The sequence below is a fragment of the Mustela nivalis genome (assembly GCF_964662115.1).
Source record: "Mustela nivalis genome assembly, chromosome: 1".
NCBI lineage: Eukaryota > Metazoa > Chordata > Mammalia > Carnivora > Mustelidae > Mustela > Mustela nivalis.
In genome coordinates, this window is record NC_139020.1 from 94125404 (window position 1) to 94144018 (window position 18615).

The 18615-nt window shown below is 40.1% G+C and overlaps 1 protein-coding gene across 1 annotated transcript; it reads right to left on the reverse strand.

Moving 5' to 3' along the window:
• Positions 1-14352: 14352 nt before the first annotated feature.
• Positions 14353-18385, reverse strand: GHSR (growth hormone secretagogue receptor). Its single transcript, XM_082696677.1, has 3 exons — positions 18279-18385; positions 17122-18047; positions 14353-14962 (listed from the first exon to the last, which is right to left on the reverse strand). Exons 2-3 carry the CDS (start codon positions 17915-17917, stop codon positions 14658-14660), a joined length of 1101 nt encoding a protein of 366 aa, XP_082552803.1. The 5' UTR covers positions 17918-18047; positions 18279-18385; the 3' UTR covers positions 14353-14657.
• Between the last annotated feature and the right edge of the window lie 230 nt (positions 18386-18615).

The window sequence follows — 18615 nt, forward strand, 5'->3', positions numbered from 1 at the left end:
GTTAGAGAGCACATGTGCATCAGTGGTGAGGGGTGGGGAAGGAATCCTAAGCAGGCTCCACACTCAGCTGAGTATGATAGAGGGCTAACTTGATCCCATGACTCCAAGATCATGACCTGAACTGAAATCAAGAGTCATATGCTCAACTGACTGAGCCACGCAGGTGCACTAGTCTGCTCTTGATACGAAATTATAAACAATATGGGGTTTTTTCCATCTGCTCAGAAAACCAAAGTTTTGGGGCACCTGGGTGGCTCAGTTGCTGAGTCTGCCTTCGGCTCAGGTCACGATCCCTGGTTAGATTACCAAGATCCCTTGGTTAGATTACCAAGGCTTTGACTGGAATGTCATAATTGAGAGAGACATACAGACTCAGATATGACCCAACAGCTTTAAGGGTCCTGGGATCGAGCCCGGCATCAGGTTCCTTGCTCTGTGGGGAGCCTGCTTCTCTCCCTCTCACTCCCCCTGCTTGTGTTCTCTCTCTCATTCTCTCTCTCTGTGTCAAACCAATAAATAAAATCTTAAAAAAAAAAAAAAAAAGAAAACCAAAGTTTCTGTGTTTTGTCTTTACTTGGTTTTTGATTACTTAAGAAAGTTAAAACTTCTCTATTAAAGGAGCTAAGTTTTGTTAACTATATAACCTTCTGCAGAATCGTTTATTGCCACATTGGTTAAATAGACAATTATTTTTATAATGATCTGTAATTCTATTTAAGCAAGAACTTTAAAACCTTCTAAGGTTTTTAACAAAACTTCCCCTAAATCTAAATTCTAATGAAGTCTTTTTGACTCATTAGGCTTGTTTATTTGGTGTGTTAAATTACATGGGAAGCACCGCCAAACAAATGATGGTAAATCTTAGATTATATTGTATGGTTTGGTGCTATAACTGTTCTAGAAATTAAATGAAATTCCTAAAATATGGGGCACCAGGATGACTCATTTGGTTAAGGATCTGACTTTGGCTCAGGTACTGGTCCCGGGGTCCTGGGATTGAGACCCATGTGGGGTGGGGGGTGTCCCTGCTCCGCGGGGGGTCTGCTTATCTCTCTCCTTCTGTCCCTTCCCCCCCTCACTCTCTCTGCCTTTCTCTCATGTAAGTAAATAAAATCTTTAAAAAAAAATTCCTAAAGTTGTAATATGTTCTGATATAAAGTCACCACTTGACATTCTAATTATTAAAATGTGTGTCACACACACGCACACAAACACCTGGATTTTCTTGTCAACTTCATTATAATAAACTCTCTTCAGATCTTTGACTATGTCCATTTCTGAGTCTTTTGTCATTTACCATGATTCTGATGCTCTTACAAATGTGTTTCATCTTCAAGGAGATTCATAAAAAGGACTTTTGACAAATACAGGTTTCTGATATCTTCAAGACCATAATACTAAACTGGGTAAGAATATCTGTAATTAATGGAAAAGCTGCACTCAAGATTACTGACATGGGACTGAATTGAAGATCATTACAGTTTTTATGACTTGTTTGAAACATTGCTGTTTCTCTAATGTTTGCTTTTCCAGATTTAAGGAAACTTTTGCTCTTCAGATATCTATGACTTATAGAAATATGGTAAATATCGCTTTGTGAAAAAACAAACATTTTTCTGTCTACCCGAACCTTCCAGAATTCATAAACTCTCCATGAATATTCTTTCTTTCATGGAAATTATAATTGTTTGCATAAGTTCAGTAAGAATCTGTTCTCTTTGTAACAGGACACCATTGAAAACATTGGTTAGATTACCAGGGCTTTGACTGGAATGTCATATTTGAGAGAGACATGCATAGATTCAGATATGACCAAACAGCTTTAAGGGACTATGGTTGACTTTTTGGAGCCAATAGGGCCCTTGGAAATGTTGGCTTGGTACCTTGATTACATAGTTCCCAGCAGCCTTACCCACTGAGTAAAGAATGTTACCTCCGGAATGTCAGGATATTTGGGGGACCTGGAGAAGAAGAACTCACCTAAATAAATAGGTATTACAAACAAATCTGATGGCAAGTATTTAACTTGGCTTCTGGCCTTGAGAGACTATTAGAAGTTCTATCTGAAATTCCTTATAAAAAGCTCCAACGAAACAGATTTTAAAGAATTTATATTGTCAATCACTATTCTTTCTGTGCTTGTGTAAATAATTAAGCCATGTTCATTAAAACTGGACTTGTTTTACAAACAAATTAGTCTTAATTTGGCTATCTTTGATGGGAGGGACAGTGATTTTAGAAAGAAAAATTGTCTTTCAGTAACACACCTTTGCGGGCATGAGATTCTAGTTCTGCTTGTCTTTAAATGTTTGTTGTTTGCCTAGGGTAGACAACTTGAGGTAAACTTCAGATAAATTGCCACAATAACTCATGTACAGACAACATTCATGCCTGTTATTCCGAGTGGATAATCAAAAGACCCCGTAGGCATCTGATTGTTTGAACAATTGGACAATGGAGGGCACTGGCTCATTAGAAGTTCTTACCACTCCCTTCTCAGTCCACAATAAGTCCAAAGTGGACCACTGGACTAGCTCTTTCAAATTATTCACCTGTGTCAGGTGGGACCTCCCTGGGGAAATGTCAGATGGAGATGACTATTTCTTGGGTGTACTTTGCTCCCAGTGAGAAGTTGCCATTCATCAACATGTGGCATGAAATTTGTCTAACTCCTTAATTCTCATTGCTAATGAAACTGCTAACTTCCTCACCAGCCTACAGAAATTTCTGGACTTCTTGGCTAAAGCGGTAAGTAGACCACAGAGTAGCCTTAGACTATGTTTTAGCTGAACAAGGAGGTATATCCGTGGTAGCCAACTCCTCTTGCTCTACTTATATTAACACCACCATGCAGGTTGTAACTAGTGTAGAATTCAACAGAAGTCACTTAGTTGTAGCAAACCCTACAACAGCCCATCCTTCTGTATCAAGGGGGTTGGAATTGGTTTGCTGGCCTATTTTCTTGGATACTCTCTAGCATCAGATCTATTTTAGGAGGGATGACAAAAATGGACCTCACAGTATTACTGATACTTAGGGGCAAGACTAATAATGTTAGGCAAGACTAATAATGTTAGGTACCATTACATGATGCAAGAAGGTGTCCAAAATTTTAAATACAGAACTACCTCAGATACTACCAGCCCCATGCCCACTTAGAAAAAAGGACCAACAGTTACATTGTGTACATGTCAGGGCCTGGAATGTAATTCCAGAGGCCCTTCTGTGCCCTGATACAGCTTGAAGCATCTACAGAAGATAAACCTGGTGATTCACAGACCTGTACCCCTGGGGATAAAAATATATGTTTATAAAAAATAAAAAGTTAAAAAAAAAATAAATAAAGTCTTAAGAAAAAAAGAAAAAAAAAAAAAAAAAAGAAGATGGACTTTTGCCCGTATTCCAAAGATGGAATGAAAGAATGACCATTTATTTATTTTTATTATTTTATTATTTATTTTATTTTTTCTAAAATAAAATCTGTGTACATTAAATCAAAATAAAAAGACTGTTGTTTCTTTCCATGTTTCTGTTTTAAATACAGTGTAATATAAATTTCAAGTGTGCAGTTTAGTGATTCATCACTAACAACACCCAGTTCTCATCACAAGTGCCCTCCTTAATACCTGTCACCTGTTTAACCCAGCCCCTCACCTACCTCCCCTCCAGTAACCATCAGTTTGTTCTCTGTAGTTAAGTTTGTTTCTATTTTCCCCTCTCTCTCTTTTTTTTTTAATAAGAAGACTTTATATTGATTTTTCAGAATGTTTAAAAACAGGAAAATTATTCTTGTTATATATTTGTATACTTTATTCAGGCATTTTTGGCTTTATCTATCTTTCATACTATATCACTAATATTTTAATGAAGAGTACATCTTTTTCAATATAATCTATTGATACTTTTTATAAAGTAAACTTTGGTCTCCTTCTCTGTTACATTTGTGGTTACTAAGCTTGAGATTCTTGACATCTTTGATTGCTTTTTCTAGTAATGTCAGAGCAAATCCTGAGAAAAGGAAGATCTTTTTTCTGTTACTTTTTTTCTTGAAATTTCCATTTCTGTCCACATTTCTTTACATACTCCATCACTTTGTTCCTATTGAGAGTGCCTTTCTTTGACAAATATTGTTATAAGACAAAATTTGTCACATAAGTTGACTCTAATTCTTTTGAATGTTTTGCCATTTTTAGATCTTAGAAAATAGTAGACCTTCTCAATTTTGTTCCATCAAAAGATTCAAACTTTGAAATGTTCCAAAGATCAACTATAGAATGTCAAAAGTAAGTCTATACAATTTTGAGTCCTCATTACAAAATTTGTTCAGTTTCTTCCTGTTTTCAGAGGGACATATTTTAATGATTTTCTGTTGCAAGCTGTGTTTTCAGTAACTTTACACATTTTCAGAGCTTCAAATGCTGATTTTTTTTTAGGGTTTTTTTTATTTTGGGTATTCCATTTGTTGACTTCTCTGATTAAACATTTCAACTGATTTTAAGCAAAAGACATATGCAGAAATCTCATTTATGATTTTATTTGAGAACACTAAAGTTGATTTACAAAGTAGTTCTTCAAAAGCACAAGCATTTCTGAAACAGAGTTGATGATGGGTAGCAAAGAGAGAATGACTACTACTGTTCTGATACATTTTGTGTCTCAGTTACTCTGTGTGTGTGTTTTGTAAATTTTGGCAATACATCTTCTATTTTAATTGGTGGAATATCACAACCTCTTTGGATGAATTGCAAATTATGTAGGTATCACAGTTCCAAGTTCTCCTGTCTGTTCCATAAGATTCATCATTCAGCAAGAACATTATTTTTATCATGGCACTTTGCTTCACCAAAATTATGTTTGTATTATCATCCCCAAATGAATACATTAAACTTCATCGGGAAATGTTTAACCAAAATTACCATTATTTTCAGTAACATAAGATGCTTCACTTTGGCAAAATGACTCCCAAAAGCTTTATTTCATCATTTGGGTGAGAAAACTCAACCTATTCGTGAGATTAGATAATCTTTTATTTAAAGTGTCTGATGGCATAGATATAAAACTGGCCTCCTTCAACCTGTGCCAAGATCATCTTCTGACAATAGAGCCAACACAGTAAGCAGTCATGAACTTTTGGTACCTGTGTGAGAAGCTGTAGAATCAACAATGAGTAAGATTAATTTAGAAGAATAATTATTTAAAAGAAATTATTTACTTTACACATACTGAAATGTAAATATATCTTTTAGCAGTGCCATGTGTTAGATGATTGGCTTGGGCACAGTTTTCTTAAAAGAATTACTGACTTGAGAAGATTTATAGCAAAACAAAAAGCCTGTTAGCATTGTAACAAGAGTGGGGCATGCTCGACAGAAGGACTGCTTGGTCTCTATTTCTTGCATTTAATACATATACTTCTAGAATTCTCCCCATTTCCCACTGACCCTGTTAACTGGGTGCCTGGTCACTGTGCATCTTGAAAATTACGCCAAAAGCCATGGCACAACTGAAGGCAAAACCCCAGCGGTTACATATTGCCCCCACACATTCACTGCTCCTGAGATGGGAGGAAGTGACTTTCCTTACAACGTGTATTGGAATGCACTTCATTTTTTTTTTCAGCAATTGTTTTGCATGCTCTACTGGGAATAGAGACTGGTTATAGTTGGTTGTCCCTCAGTTCCCCATGTATTACAGAGTGAACTCTGTTCATGGAACATGCACCTTGCATGTGTTACGAGACAAGACCATGGCAGAAGCTGGAACTATCAACTGGAGGTCTACCAGCTGTTCCCTAACCTTCTTTAACGCAACTACTAATGACAAGTCCTTAAAAAAAAAGAAACATCCAGCATAAAGGCAAAATCAGGATGCCTGGACAGTAGGAGTAACTAGTACTGTCACAGGCAGCGGGGAAATTCGTCCCCCTAATGTCCCTTCTCAGCCAATGTTTCTGGGAACCACTACCAATGGGTGGGAGTTGGCTTACGGCATGGAACCTTCTAGGCCCCCTAGGACTCTAGACAGTCTCTAATATGTTCTCTACTAGGATCTATTCTCTTTGAATGGAGCTTAAAAAATTTCTAATTCTAAGTGATTTTACAATGGCAGTTAGAAGCATTCTTAATTGGGTTGCTGGGATCCAGTGTTCTCCCTTCCCTGTGTCTAAGGTCCTGGATGTGCCACGTGCTGGGAGGCCACGCTCTAGCACACCCTCACACTTCTGCTCCACCAAATGAGTCATTTGTTCTCAAATCTGTCCCTGTCAACGTGCCCTTGTTATTCGAACTGCTTGATTAAAATTACATTAAATTGATGAAATGTGATTGCAGAAGTAGAATCACTATTTCTTTGAAAACTACACTGACTTCTTTGGAAAGTCTCCATAAAGGCAGCTCACTAAAAAGCTCTTCATTAGCTGTGAGTTAACACTACTGTCAAAACTGGGGTTGGGGAGACATGAAAGCTACAGAAGGATTCTGCATTCAGGTTTCTTCACACGCAATTTTGGGGGACTTGTTCTGCTCTAAAGAAACTCAAATTGGAAATTGTAGATTGTAAACAACCTAATAAATTGTGGTAATAAAAAGTTAATGTGTATTGGGCTCCTCTATGTGCCAGATGCTGCCCCTTTATATATATTATGTCACTGGATCCGTCAAGACCCACAACCAGCAGATACTTTTATGATATCTATTGTACTATTAAATCAACAGAAACCCAGAGAGGTTAATGCTAAATTATTGCCCTGTGTCACATGGCTGGTTAATTTTCTCCCAGGAGAAAATTCTGTAACTGTCTGGCTCCAAAGCCTATGCATACTCCACATTTCATGCTTTGTTCCTGGAGCTTAAATTCTGAAAGAAGCTTTTGTGATAAAGGTTCTGAAGTAGTTATCCAGGCTGAGATAGTGAACACATGGCCATGAAGAGAGGCAGTCAGGAAACTGATTTTGCCAAGCTCTTGTCCCTTCTCTTCTGCAGCCTGCCTACTGAGCCTGAAATTGTTTTTTCATTCCATAAGTAGAGGTGTAAATGTCTCCTGGGAGAGGGCCCAAGGGTTCACTCCAAAATATATCAGCTGCCTTTTGAAAAACTGGCAGAAGCTTATCAATACTCTGGACAGAGCAATTACCCAGCATTTTTTAATTTGCAGCTGTTTTTACCAGCCATTCTAAATATTTGTGTATGGTCAATAAAGTTGTGGGGACACCTCTGCCTGACTAGGGTCAGGAACAGACAGATAAGTGAGGAGAAGGATTCTAGGCTACAGAGCACCTAGGAGCGCAGACACACAATGGGGCTGTTTCACGCCATTCCAAGCGACAAAATGATAATGGCAGCCACTTAAAGAGCATCTGCTAGGTTTGGGTACTTTACGTGGGAGAGGGGTTGGGGGGAGGGTAAGGAACTTGCCCAAAGCAATGAAATTCCAGAACTGGAATGCAAGCCTGATTGCCGAGTCCTGGCTTTTCTTTCCTACCACCTCTCTGAAAGTTTCTCCCCTGGAAGAGCAAGTGTCCCAGTGAGGAGCTGCGGGAGTTAGTGTTGGGTATGGAAGATGTCACTCTAAAAGTCAAGGTGCTAGAGGGCGAAAGCAGAGAATACGATCTGGAACAGGGCTGGGAGGGAAGTCAGTCTCTGAACTGCAGCAGTGTGGTTTGCCATTTATCACTATTACAAGAATAATATACATTCTTTGTAGAAGCATTTGAAACCATGAAAAAATAGAGGAAAATATTTCCATGGACCAGATAATACTGTTAATACTTTCTATGCTGGATCTTTTCAGTCTTTGGTTCTGTGGACATCTTTTTTTCTTTTCTTTTCTTTACAGGATGGGACTTTTTTTTTTTTTTTAACTTACAAATATCAGATAAATGTTTTCCCACATTATTAAAATTCTCCTACAAATCATTTTTAATGCCTGCATGGTACTCTAGATTAGAGAAAGTGAAAGCACTAGAACCTAGCTGGTCTGGGATCAAATTCCAGCTCTGCCATTTCCTGGTCACCTGACAAAACTCTCAGTTACCCCTTCACCCCCCCCCCCCCCGCCACGGGGATAATAATAAAACCTCCTCCTATGTATGTTGGGATGATTATGTGAGAACAGGAACTGAAAGCCCTTATTACAGTACTGTATAAATATTAAGTGTTATTTTAAAAAGTTAACTGTTATCATTTCTGGAATTTATTTAACCAATTCCCTCTACTCCGACATTTGGGTGTTTTCAGGTTATCAAAATCATGAATAAGAAGCAATGAGCGGGACGCCTGGGTGGCTCAGTTGGTTAGGCAGCTGCCTTCGGCTCGGGTCATGGTCCCAGCGTCCTGGGATCGAGTCCCATATCGGGCTCCTTGCTCCGCAGGGAGCCTGCTTCTCCGTCTGACTCTGCCTTCCACTCTGTCTGCCTGTGCTCGCTCTCGCTCGCTCTCTCTGACAAATAAATAAAATCTTAAAAAAAAAAAAAAAGCAATGAGCACGGTTATGGAAAAAATCTTTGTGTACCTCTGTAATTATGTTTGGATGTGAAATGCCTGGATCAAGAAGTATGCAAAATTTACATGTATTCGATGCATACAGTCAAACTATTCTTCAGGAGATGTGTGTTGATTTATAATTATTTTGATGAACCCTTGAACGAAGCTGGCTATGGGATTGGGAGTTGATGATGAGCTATGAGTCAGGAACCAAGGAACAAGCCACATTGGAACACTAGCCTCAGAATGTGAGACCTGCCAAGTCCCAGGGAGGCCTGCTGACCTCTCCTCTTTTGACCTCAGGATACCTGCCACAGGAATAGATGTGAGAGAAGGTGAGGAGCACTGGCTGGCACTGAATCCAAGGAGAGATGGACAGAAAGGATTGGAAGATATTGGAAAGGGCCTCAGCAGATCAGTAAAAGTAAATCCCATGTTGGATAAGTTTACTGTGTTAGTAATCACTGCCGAGTGTTATTTATACATTTTAATTTAGGTACTGCCTTAAAGTTGTAATGAACTCATGTTAATAGCATATACATATATGATTTTGTGGTATGTAGAATACATTGAAATTTCACACCCTGATTATCCTTTATTCACTTCGAATGTTCTTCTTAAGTAGAAATGATGGTGGCAATAGGTAGTAGGGTATTTGAAGGTCTTTTTAATCCACAAATTAAAGTTGGCCAATTTATTGGTCCTCCCATTTTAGTTTTCAATTTTATTGGTCCCTGGAATCCATAAGCCTAGAAGCTAATGCCCAGGAGACATATAATCCAGTCTTTAAACCTTCATTTATCCAACCAACATTCAGTGAGTGGCTGACTACTGCATATAAGAGGTATAGGAATCCTTCCTTTGACTCAAAGAGCTTATGGTCTTTGGGTCCCATGTTGCAAACTGTCACACCATTGGCTCTGGGGGGTGACAGGTTGTCAGGGAAGAGAGGTGAAGAGGGCATGGGGTCACAGTCCCTCAGAGGGTCCTTGACTTTTCTTAAAATGGAAGCCACTTCTTCTTTTAGAAATTGCTTAACTCATTATTCAATATTGGAGCCCTTGGGGAAATAAAATTCACTGTAACAAACACCTCTGCACAGTGGCAGAATACATATTTCAGAAATTAAAAGACAAAATAGAACTGAATCTGGGAGAGAAGTAGAGCTGAAATATCCCAGGCATCAAGATTTATAACTGTGCATGGGAGAAATTTTCTATAGGCTTTAAAAATATATTTATTAAGCCATTGTTTGGTTTAAGACACCCAAATGAAGGAAAAACAGTGTTTAATTTCACAAAACATGACAACTATAAACCCTTTAACATTCACAAAAAACTTAAGTAAATAGGAATCACAAATCAAAATGTCATTAGTGACATTTATGACACATTGTAACAACACACATCAACAAAGATGTAAATTCTGTTATACCTAGAATAGAGCAGGTGTCTAAAATAGGAGACGATGCTATTTGGGTATGTTTATATGAGCAAGGGCTCTCCAGTAGGCTAAATCTGCAGTGCTCCAAGTGTTAGCTCTGAATGTTTTTGTGGTTTGAGCCAGAGAAATACTTGGATTGGAGATGTTAAAAATCATAGAAAATCTTTCAAATTGTTCTCTTCATACTGGGGGGAGAGGTTGGGCGTGGGGAGTCTTCTTTTGGGAGGAACATTTGTAAAGTTTCGGCAGAACCTCTGAGCAGTTATGTGAAGCAAGTTTTCTGGGGGCTTCACTGTTTTGCCAGTTTGGGGGTTAGTTGATAGCCCCTTTGTGTAATGAGTACACTATATCATAGCATAAAATAGTAACTGGAAATCTAGCAAATATCCACACATCTGGAAGGGCCATAAACCAGGAAGCTTTTTTTTTTTTTTAAAGGATGATAATTCTGTCAACCAATATGGCTAGCTTCCAACACCCAGCAAGAGTTTGCATTCAAGGGGTGCCTGGGTGGCTCAGTGGGTTAAGCCTCTGCCTTCGGCTCAGGTCATGATCTCAGGGTCCTGGGATGAAGCCCCACATCTCTGCTGAGCATAGAGCCTGCTTTCTCCTCTCTCTCTGCTTGCCTCTCTGCCTACTTGTAATCTCTCTGTCAAATAAATAAATAAAATATTTTTTAAAAAAGAGTTTGCATTCAAAAGGAAAAACACAAAATAAGCCTCATGCAAACTTTCTCCCTCACCTTTTCAAACTTTTTCTTGGCAATCATTTATTGCCAAGAATCAACATAACTGAATTCATTTAATATGAATGAATAAGTGAGCTGAAAGGGGCCAGTGCTCACCACCAGCACATTGCTTTCTGCCTATTTTGACTGACAGTTCGTTCTCTAGATAAAAATTGTGTTATCAACTCACTGAATTAACATGGATTAATAATAATCTAGTTAAGTTATAACTGGAGAGATCCTGGCCAGTGTTGCAGTTTAAATTGCAAAGAAATCAGAGGAGGATCATTGGATACACATTATTTTTATCTTTAATGATGTTGGTTACATTAGATACAGTGTTTCTGAAAGCAGAAAGCTCTATTCTACTCATTTAGACAATGTGAAAAAAAACTTTGATGTATGTATATATGTATGTCACATTTTAAAGATGTACATAATGTTTTTTAAAAGATAAGTGAGTCTTTTCAGGCACCAGTTTTGCAAAAAATCTCACAGATTGTTTTTTTTTTTAACTATATATAAGTATATCAATAACTGAAAAACAGCCAAAAAAATTATAGCTAAATTTTAATGGTTTCAGCCTCTTAAGAAAAGCATTAGAGTGAAAAAGCTGGAGTTTCAGGTCAAATCCCATCACGGTGACCTTCACTACAATAAGAAGTTGCCTATAAAGAATTGGTTTCCAAGTCTGACCAGTCACTGAAAGTGTTTCTAAATGTCATTGCCACAAAACTGTAACTTTAAATCATCCATGGCAAGAATGTTTTCTTTAAAGAAATTACTGAAAATTTCGTACTCATATAACAGTCACCTTGTATAATGAAAAAGACCCTACCCCTGATTCTGTGACTTGGGGTCAGGTGTGGTGGCAGATACCTCATTGCTGATATTACCAGGAAAATGGAAACATGAATTACAAGTGAAACCAATTCCTTTACTTTCTTCAAATTAACAAAGCAAGCTGTGAGTGTCTTTATTACTGGCAGACATGCTTATCACATCTACAAATTTGACTGGTTTGTATAGGAACAGCCCATTTAAAATTTATTCTAAGCCAAATACACAACAATACAGGGGAGATAAATAGGCAGCCCTTAAAATGCTAGAGCATCATTTGATCCATGGTCAACTGGAGATGTTTCTTTCATAGCCTAAAGTATTTATTATTACCTACTGCATCATAACACAGAAGTGATCATGAGCTCATTAAAGATAAAATCCTTGGCTGATTAGTCTCTAGAGCTTAGAACATAGCAAGCAGATACTAACTGCTTGTGAAATGATGGAATTTCAGAAACAATTTTCCTCCTTGTAAGTTCCTCTTTTCCCTGAGTCTTAAACATTTAGGATGACACAAAGATGTTACAAAGAATAAAAAGGCAATGATGGGAGGGCAAATTCAAGATCCATTTCTCTAAATATTATCTCTGAATTCTCTCATCAATACCAGTAAAGGACATTGGTGTCCTTGCTATGCAAACTATGCCCCATAACTGATTTAGGCTGAGACTTTAGACCTGAACTCACCAGAAAGGGGAGACCATTGAATAGGCAGGCAACTAACTGAAAGTTAGGTTTGGTTTTCTCCAAAGCAACCAACTGTCTGATGGAAATCAAGCTTTCTTTGCTTATTTTCTCTCAGGTAGGATATACTTGTAAACAAAAACTCTTAGATTTCAGGAAAGTGAATTACCTCTTTGGGATTTGCTGGGCCATATTTAAGATAATAATGCTGAATGACCTAATTAGTACTTCACAGGCTTAAATGAATGAGAGCATTTTTTAAAATGTTGATTCTGGGACACCTGGGTGGCTCAGTGGGTTAAGCCTCTGCCTTCAGCTCTGGTCATGATCTCAGGGTCCTGGGATTGAGCCCTGTGTCAGGCTCTCTGTTCAGCGGGAGCCTGCTTCCTCCTCTCTCTCCCTCTGCCTACTTGTGATCTCTGTCTGTCAAATAAATAAATTAAATCTTTAAAAAAATGTTGATGCCTTTTCAAGAATTAACCGAGTAAACAATTTGCTAAAGTTCTGAATTCAGATTAACTGGATAGTGCAGTTTTAGTGACAGGAAGGATTTTGAACATACCTTCCCACAGAAATCTTTCTAATTATGATTATGTTTTTCATTTTTCTAATATAGTCAATTATTTCTGCATAGTAATCTTTATTTTTGGTAGAGGAGAAAAATCATTCTTGGCAATAATCTCCCCAACTGGTTCATTCAGTTCCATAGTTGAACCAATAACTTATGTAGGAATTCCTTGTCTGACTTAATAGTGTACAGGATTGTGAAGAAATCATTTTTAGAACAATATGCTTAATAATGCAAAAAGTTGACTATGGGAGGAGCAAGGTCAATAGGAAAGAAAATGTTAGTTTTATGACCAAAATGCTCAAAATTTAGTTGGAGGTGTCTAATCATTCAGAAGTATGATTCAGAAGGAGACTGGGTATATAAGTAAACATATCCATCAGATAAGCAGTGAGATGTAAATAGCAAAACTAATTTGGAGACAGGACATGGCATAGGCATTTTGAAATAAATGGCTATAATACCTTTAAAAGTTTTGAATATCAATAAGCAGTAGCATTTAAGGAATTCTGAACTTTTCACCATTTGAAAAATGTCTATGTTCACTAAGTTCTTGTAAGCTTTCCAGAGTAAGTTATAAATTATCCCTTTATTCACAAAGCAAAGCCTAATGGTTGGCTTAAGCATTTTTGTTAAGCCAAATAAGGCAGTTTGTGATTTTCTATAATTTTTATAAAGTCTCATTTCCTGAATATATTAACACCTATTAAAAATTCGTCTTGGGGTGCCTGGATGGCTCAGTGGGTTAAGCCTCTGCCTTCAGCTCAGGTCATGATCTCAGGGTCCTGGGATTGAGCCCCGCATCAGGCTCTCTGCTCAGTAGGGAGCCTGCTTCCCCCTCTGCCTCTGCCTGCCTCTCTGTGATCTCTGTGATCTCTCTCTCTCTCTCTGTCAAATCTTTTAAAAAAATTTGTCTTATATTTCATATCCATTTTCTTTGGAGCATGAAGAGCAGGGCATTTAGGTGTAATTTTGAGGATTTATTGCGCTAACATCCTACTACATTCACTATAAAGAACAGTTCAGGGAATGAGTTTTATTTGTAAACATTTTTATAAGATTAACAATAATTTTACATATACTCTAGAACTACACTGACCACTATGGTAACCATTAGTCGCATTTGGCTATTGAATACTTGAAAGGTGACTTGTGCAACTTGAAGAACTGAATTTTTTATTTTAACTCATTTTAAATGTAAAGAATTATAATAGTGATTTTAGTTACGGGGAAACTTTTAGGTGTATTTAGAAACTTAGACTCATGAATCTACTTTCTTATCGGCAAATTTTACGAAACCTAAATCCATCAAGTATAAGTGGTGAAAACTTCAAATCCAAATAAGGTGTGCTGCAAAAATAAAGAACATTTCAGAGGCTCTGTACCCCCCCCCCAAAAGAAGGTAAAATTCTCATTAATAAGCTTTATATTGACTACTTAAGTGCCTTGCATTATATTTCTCTTGGACAGCACTGATCTGGAGATATATGAAAATTTCTAGTATTTAAAAGTTATGTTTTAAATGTTTTATTTTAATGTCATTCTCTTAATCAAAATTTGTTATCATTATGAAAAAGTAAATCAGATTTAGTATTTACTCAGTAAGAAGTGCCCTAATCATTCTCTCTGCTCATTCTCCTTTCTCCAAGTTGCAGAACCCTTGCTAGCACCAACAGCAGAATGCAAAATCATAAGACAGTGAATATGCAGAAATAGTATATGAGAGCACTGATGAGTGTGCAATCAATCCAACTGCTCACACACTACAAGTTCCATCTTTTCTTTCTTCCCAATTGTTTCCAGAGCTGTGTGTTCCTAATTCCAAAATTAACCTTCAACTTCTTCCCAAGTTCTGCTGTGCTATGGCTTCTGGTTTAGAATAAGCGATGACTTTGCTCAGCAATGTGCATGGTCATGTATTAATACTAGTTTCTGTCCAGGCCCGAGAGCTTTCATCCTTCAGAGTGGAGAGCTTCCTCTGGGAGAAGGGTTCAAATCCCAGAAGCTTGAACACCGCCACCCGGTACTTCTTGGACATGATGTTGTACAGAATGGGATTGATGGCAGCGCTGAGGTAGAAGAGGACAAAGGATACCAGATTGCAGTATTGGCTGATCTGCGCAATCTCCAAGGAGCCAGGCTCGAAGGACTTGGAAAATAAATATCGCCCTACATGGAAGGGCAGCCAGCAGAGGATGAAAGCAAACACCACGACAGCTAAAAGGACAACAGGAGAGAGAGTGTGAGCTCAAGAAATGTCATAGCAAGTCACATTCTATTTTGAAGCCATGGTTTTGTTTTATGTATAGTATCACCGTTGACTTCAGAGAAACATTATGTTCTGCTTGTCCCTATTTCTACTTTTTACCAAGATTGGGTCTGTCTGTACTAAGAGTTCATCCATTTTTATTGAGCTTCCTAATCATTTCTACTTAACAACTATTTGAGTGGTTTTTATGACGAGACTGACCTATTGACTCAACCATTTATTCACAATAGTCCCCATTTCACCTGTGCCAGATACTACCAAACAAATAGAAAGTACAGGGCCATACTCAACCACAGCTACGTAGCAGAGTTTCCTGTGGGCACAGATTCCTTGTATATAATACAGACTCGTAAAATTAGGATCTTTAGGAAGGAGACCAGGACAACTGCTTTTCTCTTTTCTTTTTTCATTTTAAAAGTTTCACGAAAGACTGAATATGCAGTCAGGATGGAGAGACACTGAAATGCACGATACCTTTCCACCTACGGTAGACATTAAGTTATAAAAGACCATAACACCCACTAATATTAATTATCATCCATCGAGTCTTCATTTTACGCAGGGAAGAGAATTTTTGTCCAAGCCCTCTGAATTTCTAGATAAGTTTTTAAAATGCAGAAATCAAAGGAAAAATAACAGAAAATAATACTTCAGTCCTCGTACCATTTTAGCAATTCCCTTCATAAGGTCAAGGCAAAAGAAAATTAACATTGGTGTTGAGACACCAGTGAGGACAATGAACAGCTTAAAAATAAAATTGGAGGAGATTATTAAACTTATTCTCAAAACTAAGTTGCATGGTAACAACAGTTGGCCACCGTAGCAACAGGAATATTAGAATTCCCAGGAGGGCACTAGCAGGTTTACAATCTTTTAGTCATGTTGTGAGAATCACTGGCCTAGCAAATAAAAATTTTTTGCATTCTTTGAAAAAGCTGTATCACCTTAATAAACAAGATTTCAGGAGCTGTAAAATTACAAACACAAAAATCAACCTAGAACGACTTCTAAGAAGCACTAACTAAGCAAATAAATACAAAATGTTGGACTATAAGGAGGAATAATAAAATGTACAGAATCCGGCTTTGAAAAAGCCAATAGAATTAATGTTTTGCGTGGATGTGAACACATTTTGTATTACTTCACCTGTCCATTAAACTTGCGTAGCAAATATGCAGTACACTCCAGTTATGAAGCTACGTGTTTTTTGAAGGACCATTTAGGGAGAGATAGTAAGTCCCGTCAGCTTACAAAGTCTTTTTTTTTTTTCCTCATGTTGGGAGAAGCCTACCTATCTCAGTTATCCTGTATTATCCTGGACTATCCTACAGGCAGAAACAGGGGGTCATGAAAACAAATGCAGACTCCAGCAGGGATTTGCCATTGACTTCCTTTCAAAGCTTTCTAAACAGCAGCAGGGTAAACAGAAGGAATGCAATTACCTGGGGAAAAATGCAGGTCAGAAAGCACACCACAATGCTGAGAGAAGGGTGAATCATCTCTGGCAGAATTATCCACACTGATCATACCTTTGATTCAATTTACCACCAAATGCTTTCTAGATCCAATGGCTACTCCTCCCCCAAGCCCATGCCTGTTTTTGTCATGCAACTTAGGTATCCACAAATTGAGGCAGGAAGCTTAACCTAGCCTTTAACACTTAAAGACTACAGTAGACTTTTATGAAGTATCTCAGTTTTGAAGCAATGTCTCTGGGCTGATAGAACTCACTTACGGGAAATATAAAGGGGGGGGCACCTTTCCCTGAAAAAGGAGAAATCAGAAGAAAAAGACACTAAGAAGTAGAGAGGAATAGAGAGTGAAAACAATGATAAAGGGGATGCGGGAAGACAGATAAAGACAGAAACAGCAACAAACAAACCAACAAAAACCAACACACACACACACGGAGGGGGGCGGGCATACACCACGGAGAAACTGAGAAACCAAAGAGCAAGCTCAAGACAGAAACTGAGGAAGACATGAAGATAGAGACCGAGAAGAACAGGGGAAGGAGGTAGAGGCTCAGGGAGAAAGGGAAGGGAGGGAAGGCGAAGGGAGAGGGGCGAACCCGGGAGAGCGCGGCCGAGGGCGCACTGAGACCCACCCAGCATTTTCACGGTTTGCTTGTGGTTCTGGTCCCTTAGCGAGGCGCCCACCGCCGCCTCGCCCCGCTTTCTTCGCCACAGCTTCCTGCCGATGAGGCTGTAGAGCACAGTGAGGCAGAAGACGGGCAGGAAGAAGAAGACGCTGGATACCCACACCATGACGGTGAGCAGTCCCGAGCGCACGGCGAACTCTGTGGCGCGACACTCGTTAGTGTCTCGAGGGTCGGTGCCGTTCTCGTGCTCCACCCCGACCAGCACGAAGATGGGCCCGGCGCTGCAGAAGGCCACGGCCCAGATGACCAGGATGACCAGCTTCACCCGGCCCTTGGTGACTACCACCTTGGCCCGCAGCGGGAAGCAGATGGCGAAGTAGCGCTCGACGCTCAGCGCGGTGATGGTGAGCACCGTGGCGTAGGTGCAGCTCTCGCTGACGAACTGGAAGAGTTTGCAGAGCAGGTCACCGAAGTTCCAGGGCCGGTACTGCCACAGGCGGACTAGGTCGAGGGGCATGCAGAGGAAGATAAGTAGGTCGGAGAAGGCCATGCTGGACAGGTAGAGGTTGGTGGTGGTGCGCAGCTCGCGGAAGCGCGACACCACCAGCATGGTGAGCAGGTTGCCCGCGATGCCCACCACAAAGAGTGCCACGCAGGTGGCGGTGACGCCGGCCAGCAGTGGCGCGGGGAAGAGCGGCAGGAGCTCGTCTGTTAGGGAGTCGTTGTCGGCGGGAGCGTCCCAGCCCAGGTCCGGCAGCGTGAGGTTGTACCCGGGCTCCTCGCTCGGCGTCGCGTTCCACATGCTGCCGCCTCGGCTTAACTGGCTCTGGGATACGACTGCGCTCAGAAGCTGGCCGCGGCTGGCCTCAGAAGGTCCCCTTAGGCGCGGGAGAGTGCGAACGAGGAGCCGCCGCTGGGTCGCAGGGAGGATGCTTGGAGAGGAAAGAGAGGGAAGTGAGAGGCAGAAGCTTAGGGAGAAAGTGAGATTGAGAGCTTGGGGCGAAAAGGGGGGGAAGGGAGGGACACACACATAGACACACACGCACACATGCACACGCACGCACTGGTGGTGAGGACAGTGTGACCCACCGGTCTTTCTGGCACCTCTGTTTTCCCCCATGATCTCACCCAAGCTAGCCCCTAGCTGGTCCGTACTCACGTACCTGTCACCGGGGCAGCCCCGCCAGTCCTGGCTCGCCGGCGCCTGCCTCTTGCTCCAACCACATCTCGCAGTTCCTAAAGTGTCCTGGCGCGCGGCGGCCTCGGAGACCCCGCACTGCAAAATGAGAGAGAAAGGAGCTCTCTTTCCAGCTTTGAGCGCTGTCTGTTAGTGTGGTCCAGAAGGGCAGGTCACACCCGGAGGTGGGGGCGGGGATGGTGGGAGTGGCGGGGAGAACAAGGTCCTCGGTTGCCAGAACCCGAGTTCTTCCTCAAAAAGGAGTAAGAGTTGGTAATGGACCTGGTGGGAGAGGAAGCAACCGTGCCCCACCCGACTTGCAG